The 17,608-nt window shown below is 47.3% G+C and overlaps 7 protein-coding genes and 1 long non-coding RNA gene across 8 annotated transcripts in view; 1 reads left to right on the top strand and 7 right to left on the bottom strand.

Annotated features, from left to right (window-relative positions):
- The window catches only part of LOC149499978 (uncharacterized), a 141,775-nt gene that overhangs the window by 2,956 nt on the left and 121,211 nt on the right, over positions 1-17,608 (top strand). The window contains exon 2 of the long non-coding RNA XR_016325327.1: positions 9,095-9,216. This is a non-coding gene — a long non-coding RNA (uncharacterized LOC149499978). The remainder of the gene's footprint in view (positions 1-9,094; positions 9,217-17,608) is intronic.
- LOC149500005 (histone H2A-like) lies at positions 2,781-3,613 on the bottom strand. The gene has a single exon (XM_089738035.1). It carries the CDS (start codon positions 3,348-3,350, stop codon positions 2,796-2,798), a length of 555 nt encoding a protein of 184 aa, XP_089594161.1. The 5' UTR covers positions 3,351-3,613; the 3' UTR covers positions 2,781-2,795.
- LOC149500004 (uncharacterized) lies at positions 4,037-5,248 on the bottom strand. Its single transcript, XM_089738032.1, has one exon. It carries the CDS (start codon positions 5,114-5,116, stop codon positions 4,274-4,276), a length of 843 nt encoding a protein of 280 aa, XP_089594158.1. The 5' UTR covers positions 5,117-5,248; the 3' UTR covers positions 4,037-4,273.
- LOC149500003 (histone H4) lies at positions 6,253-6,983 on the bottom strand. The gene has a single exon (XM_089738052.1). It carries the CDS (start codon positions 6,876-6,878, stop codon positions 6,567-6,569), a length of 312 nt encoding a protein of 103 aa, XP_089594178.1. The 5' UTR covers positions 6,879-6,983; the 3' UTR covers positions 6,253-6,566.
- LOC149500002 (histone H3) lies at positions 7,179-8,000 on the bottom strand. Its single transcript, XM_089738039.1, has one exon. The coding sequence runs from the start codon at positions 7,869-7,871 to the stop codon at positions 7,461-7,463; it is 411 nt and encodes a 136-aa protein (XP_089594165.1). The 5' UTR covers positions 7,872-8,000; the 3' UTR covers positions 7,179-7,460.
- On the bottom strand, positions 8,461-9,063 carry LOC114244428 (histone H2B). The gene has a single exon (XM_028176238.2). It carries the CDS (start codon positions 8,954-8,956, stop codon positions 8,582-8,584), a length of 375 nt encoding a protein of 124 aa, XP_028032039.2. The 5' UTR covers positions 8,957-9,063; the 3' UTR covers positions 8,461-8,581.
- Positions 9,506-10,185, bottom strand: LOC149500001 (histone H2A). Its single transcript, XM_089738046.1, has one exon. The coding sequence runs from the start codon at positions 10,063-10,065 to the stop codon at positions 9,691-9,693; it is 375 nt and encodes a 124-aa protein (XP_089594172.1). The 5' UTR covers positions 10,066-10,185; the 3' UTR covers positions 9,506-9,690.
- Positions 15,567-16,782, bottom strand: LOC149500000 (uncharacterized). The gene has a single exon (XM_089738034.1). It carries the CDS (start codon positions 16,647-16,649, stop codon positions 15,807-15,809), a length of 843 nt encoding a protein of 280 aa, XP_089594160.1. The 5' UTR covers positions 16,650-16,782; the 3' UTR covers positions 15,567-15,806.

Here is a 17,608-nt window from a genome sequence, read left to right as displayed (position 1 = left end):
GGATAGATTCGAATCCGGGCCGTAAGGGAGGATTGGCGGAGCGGTGTCGGCTAGGCACGTGCCCAGCTTATTCCAATCCACCATGGTCCTCGTAACAGTGACTGGGTTGTGGGGGCGACCGAGCTGCATAACGACAGGTCGGTGGTCTGAGTCGAGCTCTGACATTGCTTCGATGGAACGCAAGCGCAGAGTTACGTTCCTAAGCAATGCCAGGTCTATAGTGCTCGGACGGAGCGCGATGTTATACGGATAACATGTTGGAGTTGGGGGACCGACTATTTCAAAGGTGAGGTCGTCTATAAACGCGTCGAGACGCCTACCGTTAACGTTAGTACGATGGCAGTTCCACCTAGTGTGGTGGCAATTTAAATCGCCTGCCAGGATGACGGAGTCTCCCATGCCGAACAGTGACTCGATGTCACTGCTCAGAAGGGGCTTGTCCGGGGGGAGATAAACGGATGCGATGACGATCGGCTGGTGTCCCGTCAGCGAGATACGGCACACTGACGCCTCGATATGTGAGAGCGAGGGAGTATCGAGAGGGACAACGTGCAGGGCCCGCCTATAGTAAATGGCAGTCCCACCTTTGGAGGCGGTGAGTCTGTCATTCCTAACCATGACGTAATTCGCGACTTTCGGGTCGCGACGCGAGGGCTTCAGACAGGTTTCCTGCACTAATAGAATATCTACAAGATTATCGCGGAGGAATTCGAAAATTTGATCGCGTTGCCGCGCGAGTCCGTTAGCATTATAGAATGCTAACGTAAGGGAATACGGTTTTTCTCTACCTTTTTGCGCCATTGGTTACCGGTAAAGATTTACAAAGTGCGGGACACGGACTCGTATACGTCCATGTGGTCGAACGCGGCCGCGAGCCGCTGTTCGGGGGTTACCGACCTACGGATAGCGTCTGCGAACGATCGCAGACGGTCGAAGTTGACCGCAGTGACGAAGTCGCGCACGAGCGCGAAGTCGTTGGCGGCAGAGGGTTGCGGGGGACGGAACGCGGGCGCGGGGCGAGGTGCGAGCAGGGGCTGGGGCGCGGGGCGTGTCGCGAGCGGGGGCGGGGGTGCGGTTTGCGTTCCCGCCTTCGTATACGGCAGCGGTTTTTTCCACGCCGAGACCGTGGGAACTGCAGCCGGCACGAAGGCGGGTTTCGGCACTGAAGGCGCCGAAGTCTTTGGGCCGACGGTTCGGGGGGCTGGGTGGGTCGGACGTTTACGCGGAGCCCTAGGACATCCACGGTAGTTCGCGGGGTGCCCTTGCTTAAGGCATAGGACACAGCTTGGAGGTTCGGTCGCGGTTTCCCTAACTCGCGAGCAATCTAATGTGGCGTGATCGCCGAGGCATTTTACGCAGCGGGGGCGCGCGTGGCAATTACGAGCCGAGTGGCCGTAAAGCTGGCATCTGTAGCACTGCCCGGGAGTACCACGTTTATGGGGGGCTTCGATTGAGATCCCGGATAGGCCGCAAATTGTCGTGAGACATGCGATCTTCTTTTTGGCCTCCGGGGTGGGTTCTAGAGCTACCAGGATCATGTTGTAGGGCTGCTTGCCCCGCCCACTGTGCATCCGGTGCACGCTAACTAACGGGAGGGACTGAGCGGTCAGATCCTCCTTTATGTAATCGATGTCTAACTCCTTGGGGACTCCGCGTATCACTACGCGGAGCTCGCGGTCCTCCTGAAGAGCATAGGTGTGAAAACCTATGTTCTCCTTTCGGAGGTATGAAGAGAGGGCCCTATGGTCGCCCGGCGTTGCGACCTTTATCTGAATCCCATGCGCGACGTTACGCGCATGGGTGTAATTAATTTTGTTGGCCTGAAGGGCCTGGGACACGCGATTCCACGCTGTCTTCTCTTGAAGTATCAGCGGGGGCGGGGCAGCTACTTTAGGAGCGGGCGCGGGCTTGGGACGCGGCGGCGGGGTTACGCGGCGAGCGGAGTCCGACTCCGGTGTCACGACTACCTGCGGGCGGGAGGCGGTCGCGGATTTAGTTTGCTTCGTCGTGGAGCTCCGGGACTCCACGGCGCGAGTACGCTTTTTGCCGCGCGTTACGGTTTGGAACCCATCCGAAGTTCCAGGCTGAGGGCTTGACGCGGATTCGAAATCCATCTCCGATTCGGTATCGGAGCCTGAACTCGAAACGATCGAGGTCGCGACGGACGAAGCGCGCGATGACGTAATCGACGCGGGCGCGGGGGTGGGGGTAGCGTTAGGCGCTATGTGAGTCGCATCGTTGGAACGTGCGCTCGAACTTGACGCGGCGGCGGGGGGCGCGCGGCGTGCCTCCGAGGCACGTTTGAGATACGCGGCGACGGACGCGGGGGGGGAGGGATTGCCACGAGAGGCCCTAAATTCGAGATACTCGGCCCTAATTGACGGGTACCTATCCCGGAGGAACCCGACAATATCACTAGCACTATCTTCATGCTCCATTCTTCGGTCTTCTTGCCCGGGGGGGGCGGCCCCGGGACTTTTGTTGAACTCGCCGAAAGGCGAGGCCCCGGATAGGATTTGTAACCCCCCTGTGCTGCAGGACAGCAAGGAGCAGGGGGGGGGAATGCCTATGCCGTGAAAACGGCAATCGGCGGGGAAAAGGAAAGGAACCCGCTCGGGCTGTATAATGCTACAGCAGGCAGAATCGCGAGCGGGGGTCTAGTCTTGAAAAAGACTGTTGTTTTTGGGAAGGGTTAGGAAATCGCTAGCCTGTGAGTGCCACAGGAAGCTGAACGTAGCGATTGGTTTTGCCTTGAAAAAGGCAGTTGGTAAGGGTGGGTTCGCGGTTACAAAACTTTAGCGCACAAAAATGGACCTCGATACGCAGATCGCAAGCGACCAACGGATCGGCACGTCCGCACTACTGAATTGTACGCACGATGTATTCACGGTCACTACACTGTCGAGCACAACTGTGAGTTCTGAGACGCAGCTCGCAAGCGGGCCACGGATCGGAAAGCACGTCCGCGCACGACCGAGTCGTGAGCGAGAATGTTGCTTCGGGAGTAGTACCGCTTGAATGTTTGGTAAAACTCCGCCTTGAGCGATTGTCACACCGGAAAGGAGTTTGTTCAGTTCCTCGTCGTTCCTTATGGCGAGTTGAAGATGTCTAGGAATAATTCTAGTCTTCTTGTTGTCTCTTGCTGCGTTACCGGCCAATTCCAAAACTTCAGCGGCCAAGTATTCCATGACGGCGGCCAGGTAAACCGGTGCACCGGCACCAACGCGTTCGGCGTAATTTCCGTTGCGCAACAATCTGTGTATACGACCGACCGGAAACTGAAGACCGGCACGGTTCGAACGGGACTTGACCTTGCCCTTAACTTTTCCGCCTTTTCCGCGACCGGACATGTTTGAAGTTTAAAAAAGTTAACGATATAACACACGAAAGCACTCGAACGCACGCGTGTCTCGCGAACGTCCGTACAGAGCGAAAGCAAAGTTCTAAATGATTTGCTCGCGCCGCATTTTTTGGGTATTTATATAAATTTTCTTCGTTCGGCTGATGGTTGTACGTTTACGTGGCATCGAAAGGTTTGAACGAATGAATCATTAAGAGAGAGTAAAGAGTAGAGTCGAGTCGGGAGTCGGGCAGTCGGGCGGGGTCCGGCGGCCGGTAATCGGTGTAATTAATAGCAAACAAATAAGAAAGAAACAAGAAGACAAGCATCATAATATTAATAATAATAATAATAATAATAATAATAATCATCATAGTAGCAGTATGAAACGAAACGAATAGAAAATAGAATAGAATAGTATGAAGAACGAATAATTTGTATGAATAGAAAGCACGTGTGAAATTGTGTGTGTGTGCGTTAAAGCAGTACTAAAAATAATGAATAATGAAACAAATTAACGAAAAAAATAATAATAATATATAGGTACTATTATGTATAATCGAATAGAATTATCCTTTACGTAGTATATGATATATATCTATTTATTTATTTATTTATTTATTTATTTATTTATTTATTTATTTATTTATTTATTTATTTATTTATTAGGTGTAATATAGTAATTGATTGAAATAATTGTTAGCCCTGAAAAGGGCTGTTGTATATCGATGCGTGCCGTGTGTAATCTTCGCGTCTTCATCGTCGTCGTCGTCGTCGTCGTCGAACGTCGATCGAGTTAGACACAAACATACATTATTTATTATAAGATGATGATGATTAGGTGACTGGCACACACACACATGGTTGGTTCGTTTTAATATATTTGTACGTATTTTTAAATCATTGTGTGCTGCTGCTGTTGTACCCAATGAATCACTTCTTCGAAGCGGCGGACGCTTTTTTGGCCGAAGGTTTCGTTTTAGGCGTCGAGGCGGTGGCCTTTTTCGGTTTAGGCGCTTTCGGTTTCTTTGTTGGTGGTTTAGCTGTTTTCTTAGCTTTCGGCGCGCTCTTGGCGGCCGCAGCTTTAGCGCTCGCTCCAGACTTCCTAGCAGCGGCGGCGGGCTTCTTTTTCGCGGCGGCGGCGGCTCTTTTCTCCTTTACCGAAACTGCGGCGGTTGCGGCAACCGAAGATTTACCTTTCGACGGCGATGAAGCTGACGCTGCAGCCGCTTTCTTTCCGGCCCTGCCGGCAGCCGCCCCCGAAGAAGTCGAAGCGGCACCACCGGCGCCGGCCCCTCCCTTTTTGTTGCTGCTGCCGCCTTTAGACGCTGCCGAAGCGGAAGCGGACGAAGCGTTGCCCTTTGCTGCCCTTACGGAACTGCCACCGGACGCACCACCAGATCCGGAACCGGGTTTCTTCGAAGCGGAGGTCTTCGATTCCAGTTTAAAAGATCCGGAAGCTCCCTTGCCTTTAGTCTGTATTAGAGTACCGGATTCGACGGCGTTCTTCAGATACTTTCTTATGAACGGTGCTAATTTTTCAGCATCCACCTTGTACTGGGCCGCTATGTATTTCTTGATTGCTTGTAAAGACGAGCCGCTGCGCTCCTTGAGTTCGGCAATAGCGCTGTTCACCATTTCCGACGTCTTCGGATGGCTCGGTTTAGCTTTAGGTTTCTTAGCGCCCGCGGAAGCACCACCACTCGCGGATGTTTTTGGTTTTTTGACGGGTGTAGCCGGAGCTGGAGTTTCAGTCGCAACAGCGGTATCTGCCATCGTTGATGATTATATTATTATTATTATTATTATTATTGTTGTTGTACACGCACACACAAAACACAAGAGATTCCAATATTATTATTAAGCACAGGCAGAATAATGAATCGGAAAACAATGAAAATGTTTACACCTTACAGATGTCGCCACGATCGGTTTGTTTTGAACCCGCGCCGATCTGTTACCGTAACGAGAACGCTAAAAACGCGATACGTTTTCGTGTACCAATTCTTGAAACTTTTCACTAACACATCTCACGTCTTTTGTATTTTTTTCGATATTATTAAAGACACGTAATTATTCTATCGAATTTAGATTAAACTACACGAATCCTTGAATCTACTGATGTACGATTCTTTATGATCCGATCGTATTATAAAATAATATTAAACTTTTAACAACGCTATCTCGTCGATTGCACAGGTAGTGTTAACTTTATTATGATATTTTACATATAAAACGAATAATAATTATATATTTAATGAATAATATATAACCCTCTTCGTATACTTTTAAGGTTGAACTTATTTTTTATGAAATATAAAAGTTTTCATAGGTTAAAATGATGATCAATCGAGAGGTACGTAAAACAGATTCAAACTTTCAAGTTTCGGAACGCGCGAGCGGAATGTTCTATTCTGGTTGCTTGTAAAGTTTTTTTTTTTTTTTTTTCTTTTTCTTTTAACATTTTTTTTTTAAATATATATATTAAGTACCTATGTACAATGAGATTTCACGCTATCAATATAAATCAACAATTATAATGATAATAATAAAAATGTTGTACATACCTATACTGTCTTAAATACGCTTTTACGTGGTGCTAAAAGGACTAGAAATAAACGAAAATTTTTGCACGCGACGACTGCACTATACTAAAGTTTTAATAAAACTAGTTATATATCTTACTAATAATATAAAATAATAAATAATGATTTGTACTATTAGGTCGGGCACGTACCTGTATTAATTGCATCCATGTGAGTTTTCTTCTGTTTGAAACTAATATAGTCAAGTAAAAGAATAAATAAAGTAAAAAGAATATATATATATATTTATTTATTTATTTTAATAATAAAATTAAACTTAATGAATAGGGAAAAAAAAAAGGCAAGTTTTCTCATAATAGATAAAAATGCGGCCCTGAAAAGGGCCTTTGTTTGTTTGTTTGTTTGTATTCGAGAACGAAAAAAATTAATAATAATTAAACGAACCAACGTCACTTGCGATTGATTTACAACATCAACGACAGCAAAAAGTTCTTGAAACATGTTTCTAGATGGTCCACGTCGTGTGTTGCTTGCTTGCTTGCTTGCTTGCTTGCTTGCTTGCTTGCTGTCACCGCTGTTGTCAGTTGTCAGTCATTGCTCGGTTGTCCGTGTAATTAAAAAAGAAATTGAATCGTTCTCGAGACAAAAAATAAAAAAAATCGTCGATGGATGAAACTTCTTTAACCGCCGAAACCGTACAGGGTGCGACCTTGGCGTTTCAGAGCGTACACAACATCCATAGCGGTGACGGTCTTCCTCTTGGCGTGTTCGGTGTATGTGACAGCGTCGCGGATCACGTTTTCGAGGAACACTTTGAGAACGCCGCGGGTCTCTTCGTATATAAGACCGGAGATACGTTTCACTCCACCTCTGCGAGCCAAACGACGGATAGCCGGTTTCGTGATGCCCTGGATGTTATCACGCAACACCTTCCTGTGACGTTTAGCGCCCCCCTTTCCAAGACCTTTGCCTCCTTTACCGCGACCGGTCATCTTGACGAACTTCTCGGTTTGTGTTTTGTATTAGTAGTAGCAGCAGACTTTAACGCGTTGCGCGACGAACGACGAATGAGCCTCCGAAAATTACGTTCGGACCTATATTTATACGCTGCGCCTGTGCGCGCAACCACGGACGATTCTTTGAACGTTGTAAAGCGACGCGGGGAGGGGGGGGGGGGTAATATTCACAACGACGTTGTCTTCTTAGTTTATCGAATCGAACGTTTGAATACAATTTACTATATCACAATTATATCTGAAATAGTTATATATATTATTTATTTATATATTTACGTTCAACGTATATTTAATTTAATACGACTACGGGATACGGTATATGTTATCGTAATACATAATATAATATATTATACAATGAAACGGGTAAGTTAAAAATAATAATAATAATAAATAACAGTAGGCAGTGTGTATTCTGTTATATGAATGAATTGCGGCCCTGAAAAGGGCCTTTTTTGTTTCTTCATAATAAAATCAGCATCGCGAGACGGCGTAGTAAATTAAATAATAACACACATCAATCAATCAATCAATCAATTAATTTGGTCATCAACAAATAATTTACGCACGTTCACCTCTGATTCTGCGGGCGAGCTGTATGTCTTTTGGCATTATTGTCACACGTTTCGCGTGAATAGCGCAAAGGTTCGTGTCCTCGAAGAGACCGACCAGATACGCCTCGCTGGCTTCCTGCAGGGCCATCACCGCCGAACTCTGAAAACGGAGATCGGTCTTGAAATCTTGAGCTATCTCACGGACGAGACGCTGGAAAGGCAGTTTGCGAATCAAGAGTTCCGTGCTCTTCTGGTAACGACGAATCTCACGAAGGGCGACCGTCCCGGGCCTGTAACGATGAGGCTTCTTGACACCTCCTGTTGCCGGTGCGCTCTTACGAGCGGCCTTGGTCGCCAATTGCTTGCGAGGAGCTTTACCTCCGGTCGACTTACGAGCAGTCTGTTTGGTACGCGCCATTTCGAGACGACGAGTTCACGACGTAAACGTACGAGTAATAGATAGGTAGGTAAGTAAGTAAACGATAATACGTCCGCGTCCGCGCGCTACGAACGAACGAGATACACTAAAAATGTCGGCGTCACTACCCACTCGTATTTATACTTTTTTGAAGTCACGAATCGAACGGGCTCGTTTTGCTCTATTGTATGGAGATGCGTGCTCGCACGCATCTCCATACAATAGAGCGAGACGGATATATTCAAAATTTAATGTGTTTTAATTGTTATTATTAAATATATAATATCTATTTCTTATACATAGGTACATATATTGTTTATTTATTTATTTATTTATTAATTAATAATAATTTAATGATTTTACTTTTTATACATCACACATTACATTCACTTTTGGTTATTAGAATACTACTGCTACAACTAATATTATGATTTAATAATATATAAAAATCGGTGTGTGATGCATGATAGGTATATTGGTATTTGAGGTATATTAAAAATAATAACAACAATATGTAATTTATTTAATTCTTATAAATAGATCGTATATTAATAATAATAATAATAATAATAATCATTTTACTGATAGATTTTGCGGCCCTGAAAAGGGCCTTTTGTCGATGTAAATGCAACCGAAACACGCATACGAACAGCGTACGGTCGTGCATCAGTTTTGTGAGTTTGAAATAATTACCGAAGTCATGAAGAAAGTTACTTGGAGCTCGTGTATTTCGTGACGGCTTTGGTTCCTTCACTGACCGCGTGCTTGGCGAGTTCACCCGGTAACAACAATCTCACTGAAGTCTGAACCTCCCTCGAGGTTATCGTCGAACGCTTGTTGTAATGGGCGAGACGAGAAGCTTCTGCAGCGATACGTTCGAAGATGTCGTTCACGAACGAATTCATGATCGACATGGCTTTACTCGAAATACCGGTGTCGGGATGGACCTGCTTCAGCACTTTGTAAATGTAAATGGCGTAACTTTCCTTCCTCTTGTGCTTCTTCTTTTTCTTATCGGTCTTCGAAATATTTTTCTGGGCTTTACCAGATTTCTTGGCGGCCTTTCCACTTGTCTTAGGCGGCATGATGATTCGATATTAGTATTTAGATTGCTCTTTAGAAATCCCCACGGAACGCAAACGTAACGGACGTTCGGCACGGTTAACGTGAAGCGGTAGAATAAAAAATTTGCGCCGGTCGAACTTTATTTTTTTACTTTTCAGATACCCGTTGAGCATCATGCTGAGATCGAGCTTTCAACGGCAGCGAACCAATCGGGAATGACTTTTATCGTTCATTCGTCGGAGCTTTCGTCACGATCGAAGATCGTGTATCGTTTTCGTGAGTGAGTGCTTTTAAAATGATTTATATTATATGCTTACAGTAAATTATTCTATATTTATTTATTTATATAGACACAAGTAAGAACAAGAATTATCTTCGCTCATAAATATGTATACGAATGAATAAGGATAGGATCAGATAGGTAGGTAGGTAGGTAGGTAGGTAGATACGAGAAGAAAATACGGATAAATTTTGTACTTAAGAAATATATATATTATTATATTCATTTAGTTATTTATTTATTTAATATATGGATTAGATTCGGTCGATTCAGTATTGATTGATTCATATTGCGGCCCTGAAAAGGGCCTTTGATTTCTGTCAACAATACAATATAATAATAATAATAATAATAATAACAACAACAACGAACAAAATATGTGTTCGTCGATTATTATTATTTATTATATATAAATATTATCGACGACATGTTGTGTTGTTGTTGTCGTCCTTGCGAGCGAGTTTGAAGCGTTTTTTAAGCTTTCTTCTCGGTCTTCTTCGGGAGTAGTACCGCTTGAATGTTTGGTAAAACTCCGCCTTGAGCGATTGTCACACCGGAAAGGAGTTTGTTCAGTTCCTCGTCGTTCCTTATGGCGAGTTGAAGATGTCTAGGAATAATTCTAGTCTTCTTGTTGTCTCTTGCTGCGTTACCGGCCAATTCCAAAACTTCAGCGGCCAAGTATTCCATGACGGCGGCCAGGTAAACCGGTGCACCGGCACCAACGCGTTCGGCGTAATTTCCGTTGCGCAACAATCTGTGTATACGACCGACCGGAAACTGAAGACCGGCACGGTTCGAACGGGACTTGACCTTGCCCTTAACTTTTCCGCCTTTTCCGCGACCGGACATGTTTGAAGTTTAAAAAAGTTAACGATATAACACACGAAAGCACTCGAACGCACGCGTGTCTCGCGAACGTCCGTACAGAGCGAAAGCAAAGTTCTAAATGATTTGCTCGCGTTTTTTTTTTTTTTTTTTTTCCCCTACCTATGCTGATAGCCTTGAGAGGCTATTTCAGCTTCGCCCTAACGTTAGTAGGTGAGCTCGCGGGGCTCAACCGGAGAGTTGCTAACACTGACCCTAGCAAGAGCAGTGCTTCGCAGAATCTACCACCGGATCGGAAACGCGACCCACTGAGAAGATCCGGCGAGAAACTCAGTGGGCTGTGTCTATGGGTTAGTTCGCTCGTCGAACCCTTCGTCGCAAGCGACGGGTTCGACGAGGACGGTGACCGGTGCTTGTGGTGCCTAAAAGCACCGTTAATGGATCAGGAGGATCCGTAATGACGTGCTTTGGGCGACGTCGACGGTTTACCATTCGGTCTACTGGGTCGGGTATGTAATTTCCAGCGGCTACGATGAGAGGGTTCTCATGTCGTGCCGCCTTCTCAAAATGGCGCAGCGATGCCGACTGTAGATACTTACTAACGGAGTCGAGCTCCAGGTCGTCGTGGAGATCCACATTCCTAAGGAACCAAGGCGCTCCGACGGCTATCCTGCAGAATCGTGATTGAATAACCTGAAGGGATTTCAAGTTGGTGCGGGCTGCGTGAGCGAACACTACGCTTGCATACGTCATGACGGGGCGTATACAAGTTTTGTAGAGAGTTACCTTATTACGGAGGGACAGTTTGCTTCGACTACAAAGCATTGGATAGAGTCGTCCTAGAATAAACGCGGCGCGGTCGCGTACCGTTTTTATATGGGGACGGAATGTCATCCCTCTGTCGAGGGTGACGCCTAGATATTTGACCTTCGAGACCCACGGAATGGGCTGGCCAAAGAGAGTGATGGGACTAACGGCGGAGGTGTTTGCGCGCCTACTACGGAGTGGGATGCTCGAAGTGATGTTCGGAGGGCGACCCCTTTTGAAGAGCACCGCTGCGCTTTTCGTGGGGTTGATGTCTATTCGCCACTTCCGGAACCACTGTCCCAGGGTGGCTACTGCGATCTGGAGTCGCCGATGAAGCAGCGACATCTTCCTACACGAGTAGTAGATAGCCGTGTCATCGGCGAAGAGCGCTAGATGGGTCTCCGGAGACCGGGGTATATCATTGATATACAAACTAAATAATAACGGGGAGAGCGCGGAGCCTTGCGGGACTCCGGCGGTCAGTTGACGGGGACGAGAACGAGTTCCCTCTACTCGATATCGAAACGAACGGTTCGACAAGAAGTCTCGTATGATGAGCACGAGTCTGTCTGGCACTCCCATGTTGTACAGTTTATAAATTAAACCGTTGTGCCAGACTTTGTCGAACGCCTTCGCGATGTCGAAGAAGAGGGCGCCGGTCGGGATTTGTTTACGCCTATTTAGTCCTATCAGAATGTGCTCCGTGAGGCGGTGCACTTGTTGTACGCACGAGTGTTTTGAGCGGAATCCGAACTGTTCGTCAATGAGAATTTTGTTCGCGGTAACAAAATCCCAGAGGCGTTTCCTAAGGAGCCGTTCGTAAATTTTTCCTATCGTCGAGAGGAGACTAATCGGACGGTAACTAGAAGTTTCGTTTGTCGGTTTGCCCGGCTTATGTATACCGATAACGTCCGCTTCTTTCCACACCGCGGGAAAGATGCAGTGCGTCATAGCGGCATTTAAAATTGTAGCCAACATTGCTATCAGTTGGACTGGCAAAAATTTTAGCGCGCGGTTGTGGATGCCGTCGGAGCCGGGTGCCTTCCTAGGTTGGAGGTTGTGGATCGCGTCTCTAACTTCGTCAGTGGTAATGGGGGGTAACGCGTCCGAGGGCGGCAGGGAAGCTCTGCGCTCGACCTCCCTGTCGACTAACTCGGTGTGTTCGGGGTCCGCGTGTTGAGTGCTGGTGGTGCACTGCTCTTGCAGTGCATCGGCCAGCAGCTCAGCCTTGTCATCGTCATCGAATGCCGGTGGTTGGCCTGAAGGGCGTATGAGGGGAGGCATAGTAGCGGTAGTTTCGGATTTGAGAGTCCTAGCTAGTCGCCAGTATGCTTGGTGGGAGGGCGCGAGTTGTTCTAGATAACTATGCCAATTATCGTTACGCGCGTCGCTTAAGCGGGAGTGGACTTCGCGTTGTAGACGACGCATCCGAATCCGGTTTGAATGCGTGGGAAGACGATCGTAGGCCCGGATTGCCGCGTTCCTAACTCTTAAGAGATTCCTAAGATCGGGGGACAGTCTGATGCGGTGGAAGCTGTCCTCCACATCGACTTCTTTAGAAGATCTAATGATCGCGGAAGATATGTGTTCGGTAATGATGTTTATGGATTCGACGGTGTCCTCGGGGGATAGATTCGAATCCGGGCCGTAAGGGAGGATTGGCGGAGCGGTGTCGGCTAGGCACGTGCCCAGCTTATTCCAATCCACCATGGTCCTCGTAACAGTGACTGGGTTGTGGGGGCGACCGAGCTGCATAACGACAGGTCGGTGGTCTGAGTCGAGCTCTGACATTGCTTCGATGGAACGCAAGCGCAGAGTTACGTTCCTAAGCAATGCCAGGTCTATAGTGCTCGGACGGAGCGCGATGTTATACGGATAACATGTTGGAGTTGGGGGACCGACTATTTCAAAGGTGAGGTCGTCTATAAACGCGTCGAGACGCCTACCGTTAACGTTAGTACGATGGCAGTTCCACCTAGTGTGGTGGCAATTTAAATCGCCTGCCAGGATGACGGAGTCTCCCATGCCGAACAGTGACTCGATGTCACTGCTCAGAAGGGGCTTGTCCGGGGGGAGATAAACGGATGCGATGACGATCGGCTGGTGTCCCGTCAGCGAGATACGGCACACTGACGCCTCGATATGTGAGAGCGAGGGAGTATCGAGAGGGACAACGTGCAGGGCCCGCCTATAGTAAATGGCAGTCCCGCCTTTGGAGGCGGTGAGTCTGTCATTCCTAACCATGACGTAATTCGCGACTTTCGGGTCGCGACGCGAGGGCTTCAGACAGGTTTCCTGCACTAATAGAATATCTACAAGATTATCGCGGAGGAATTCGAAAATTTGATCGCGTTGCCGCGCGAGTCCGTTAGCATTGTAGAATGCTAACGTAAGGGAATACGGTTTTTCTCTACCTTTTTGCGCCATTGGTTACCGGTAAAGATTTTATAACGTACGCGACACGGACTCGTAAACGTCCATGTGATCGAAAGCGGCCGCGAGCCGCTGTTCGGGGGTTACCGACCTACGGATAGCGTCAGCGAACGATCGCAGACGGTCGAAGTTGACCGCGGTGACGAAGTCACGCACGAGCGCGAAGTCGTTGGCGGCAGAGGGTTGCGGGGGACGGAACGCGGCCGCGGGGCGAGGTGCGAGCAGGGGCTGGGGCGCGGGGCGTGTCACGAGCGGGGGCGGGGGTGCGGTTTCCGTTCCCGCCTTCGTATACGGCAGCGGTTTTTTCCACGCCGACACCGTGGGAACTGCAGCCGGCACGAAGGCGGGTTTCGGCACTGAAGGCGCCGAAGTCTTTGGGCCGACGGTTCGGGGGCTGGGTGGGTCGGACGTTTTCGCGGAGCCCTAGGACATCCACGGTAGTTCGCGGGGTGCCCTTGCTTAAGGCATAGGACACAGCTGGGAGGTTCGGTCGCGGTTTCCCTATCTCTAACGCAATCTAACGTAGCGTGATCGCCGAGGCATTTCACGCAGCGGGGGCGCGCGTGGCAATTACGCGCCGAGTGGCCATAGAGTTGGCACCTGTAGCACTGCCCGGGAGTGCCACGCTTGTGGGGGGCTTCGATCGAGATCCCGGATAGGCCGCAAATTGTCGTGAGACATGCGATCTTCTTTTTGGCCTCCGGGGTGGGTTCTAACGCCACGAGTATCATATTATAGGGCTGTTTGCCCCGCCCGCTGTGCATCCGGTGCACACTAACTATCGGGAGGGCCTGAGCGGTCAGATCCTCCTTAATGTAGTCTATTTCTAGCTCCTTAGGGACTCCGCGTATTACTACGCGGAGCTCGCGGTCCTCCTGAAGAGCATAGGTGTGGAAACCTATGTTCTCCTTTCGGAGGTATGCTGAGAGGGCCCTATGGTCGCCCGGCGTTGCGACCTTGATCTGAATCCCATGCGCGACGTTACGCGCATGGGTGTAGTTAATTTTATTTGCCTGAAGGGCCTGGGACACGCGATTCCACGCTGTCTTCTCTTGAAGTATCAGCGGGGGCGGGGCAGCTACTTTGGGAGCGGGCGCGGGCTTGGGACGCGGCGGTGGGGTTACGCGGCGCGCGGAGTCCGACTCCGGTGTAACTACTACTTTCGGTCGAGAGGCGGACGCGGATTTCGTCTGTTTTGTCGTGGAGTTCCGGGACTCCACGGCGCGAGTACGCTTCTTTCCACGTGTCACTGTTTGGAAACCATCCGAGGTTCCGGGCTGAGGGCTGGACGCGGATTCAAAGTCCATCTCCGATTCCGTATCGGAGCCTGAACTTGAGACTACGGAGGTCGCGACGGACGATACGAGCGATGACGTAATCGACGCGGGCGCGGGGGTGGGGGTAGCGTTAGGCGCTACGTGAGCCGCATCGTGGGAACGTGCGCTCGAACTTGACGCGGCGGCGGGGGGCGCGCGGCGTGCCTCCGATGCACGGTTGAGAAACGCGGCGACGGACGCGGGGGGAGAGGGATTGCCACGAGAGGCCCTATACCTAACATACTCGGCCCTAATTGTCGGATACCTTTCCCGGAGGAACCCGACAAAATCCCTGTCACTGATGACACTCTCACTGAGTTCTTCCATGCTTCGGTCTTCTTGCCCGGGGGGGGCGGCCCCGGGACTTTTGTTGAACTCGCCGAAAGGCGATGCTCGCGCCGCATTTTTTGGGTATTTATATAAATTTTCTTCGTTCGGCTGATGGTTGTACGTTTACGTGGCATCGAAAGGTTTGAACGAATGAATCATTAAGAGAGAGTAAAGAGTAGAGTCGAGTCGGGAGTCGGGCAGTCGGGCGGGGTCCGGCGGCCGGTAATCGGTGTAATTAATAGCAAACAAATAAGAAAGAAACAAGAAGACAAGCATCATAATATTAATAATAATAATAATAATAATAATAATAATCATCATAGTAGCAGTATGAAACGAAACGAATAGAAAATAGAATAGAATAGTATGAAGAACGAATAATTTGTATGAATAGAAAGCACGTGTGAAATTGTGTGTGTGTGCGTTAAAGCAGTACTAAAAATAATGAATAATGAAACAAATTAACGAAAAAAATAATAATAATATATAGGTACTATTATGTATAATCGAATAGAATTATCCTTTACGTAGTATATGATATATATCTATTTATTTATTTATTTATTTATTTATTTATTTATTTATTTATTTATTTATTTATTTATTTATTAGGTGTAATATAGTAATTGATTGAAATAATTGTTAGCCCTGAAAAGGGCTGTTGTATATCGATGCGTGCCGTGTGTAATCTTCGCGTCTTCATCGTCGTCGTCGTCGTCGTCGTCGAACGTCGATCGAGTTAGACACAAACATACATTATTTATTATAAGATGATGATGATGATTAGGTGACTGGCACACACACACATGGTTGGTTCGTTTTAATATATTTGTACGTATTTTTAAATCATTGTGTGCTGCTGCTGTTGTACCCAATGAATCACTTCTTCGAAGCGGCGGACGCTTTTTTGGCCGAAGGTTTCGTTTTAGGCGTCGAGGCGGTGGCCTTTTTCGGTTTAGGCGCTTTCGGTTTCTTTGTTGGTGGTTTAGCTGTTTTCTTAGCTTTCGGCGCGCTCTTGGCGGCCGCAGCTTTAGCGCTCGCTCCAGACTTCCTAGCAGCGGCGGCGGGCTTCTTTTTCGCGGCGGCGGCGGCTCTTTTCTCCTTTACCGAAACTGCGGCGGTTGCGGCAACCGAAGATTTACCTTTCGACGGCGATGAAGCTGACGCTGCAGCCGCTTTCTTTCCGGCCCTGCCGGCAGCCGCCCCCGAAGAAGTCGAAGCGGCACCACCGGCGCCGGCCCCTCCCTTTTTGTTGCTGCTGCCGCCTTTAGACGCTGCCGAAGCGGAAGCGGACGAAGCGTTGCCCTTTGCTGCCCTTACGGAACTGCCACCGGACGCACCACCAGATCCGGAACCGGGTTTCTTCGAAGCGGAGGTCTTCGATTCCAGTTTAAAAGATCCGGAAGCTCCCTTGCCTTTAGTCTGTATTAGAGTACCGGATTCGACGGCGTTCTTCAGATACTTTCTTATGAACGGTGCTAATTTTTCAGCATCCACCTTGTACTGGGCCGCTATGTATTTCTTGATTGCTTGTAAAGACGAGCCGCTGCGCTCCTTGAGTTCGGCAATAGCGCTGTTCACCATTTCCGACGTCTTCGGATGGCTCGGTTTAGCTTTAGGTTTCTTAGCGCCCGCGGAAGCACCACCACTCGCGGATGTTTTTGGTTTTTTGACGGGTGTAGCCGGAGCTGGAGTTTCAGTCGCAACAGCGGTATCTGCCATCGTTGATGATTATATTATTATTATTATTATTATTATTGTTGTTGTACACGCACACACAAAACACAAGAGATTCCAATATTATTATTAAGCACAGGCAGAATAATGAATCGGAAAACAATGAAAATGTTTACACCTTACAGATGTCGCCACGATCGGTTTGTTTTGAACCCGCGCCGATCTGTTACCGTAACGAGAACGCTAAAAACGCGATACGTTTTCGTGTACCAATTCTTGAAACTTTTCACTAACACATCTCACGTCTTTTGTATTTTTTTCGATATTATTAAAGACACGTAATTATTCTATCGAATTTAGATTAAACTACACGAATCCTTGAATCTACTGATGTACGATTCTTTATGATCCGATCGTATTATAAAATAATATTAAACTTTTAACAACGCTATCTCGTCGATTGCACAGGTAGTGTTAACTTTATTATGATATTTTACATATAAAACGAATAATAATTATATATTTAATGAATAATATATAACCCTCTTCGTATACTTTTAAGGTTGAACTTATTTTTTTATGAAATATAAAAGTTTTCATAGGTTAAAATGATGATCAATCGAGAGGTACGTAAAACAGATTCAAACTTTCAAGTTTCGGAACGCGCGAGCGGAATGTTCTATTCTGGTTGCTTGTAAAGTTTTTTTTTTTTTTTTTCTTTTTCTTTTAACATTTTTTTTTTAAATATATATATTAAGTACCTATGTACAATGAGATTTCACGCTATCAATATAAATCAACAATTATAATGATAATAATAAAAATGTTGTACATACCTATACTGTCTTAAATACGCTTTTACGTGGTGCTAAAAGGACTAGAAATAAACGAAAATTTTTGCACGCGACGACTGCACTATACTAAAGTTTTAATAAAACTAGTTATATATCTTACTAATAATATAAAATAATAAATAATGATTTGTACTATTAGGTCGGGCACGT

Source organism: Bombyx mandarina, chromosome 24, assembly GCF_030267445.1.
Source record: "Bombyx mandarina strain Sakado chromosome 24, ASM3026744v2".
Taxonomy (NCBI): Eukaryota; Metazoa; Arthropoda; class Insecta; order Lepidoptera; family Bombycidae; genus Bombyx; species Bombyx mandarina.
This window is presented reverse-complemented; position numbering and strand designations above follow the sequence as displayed.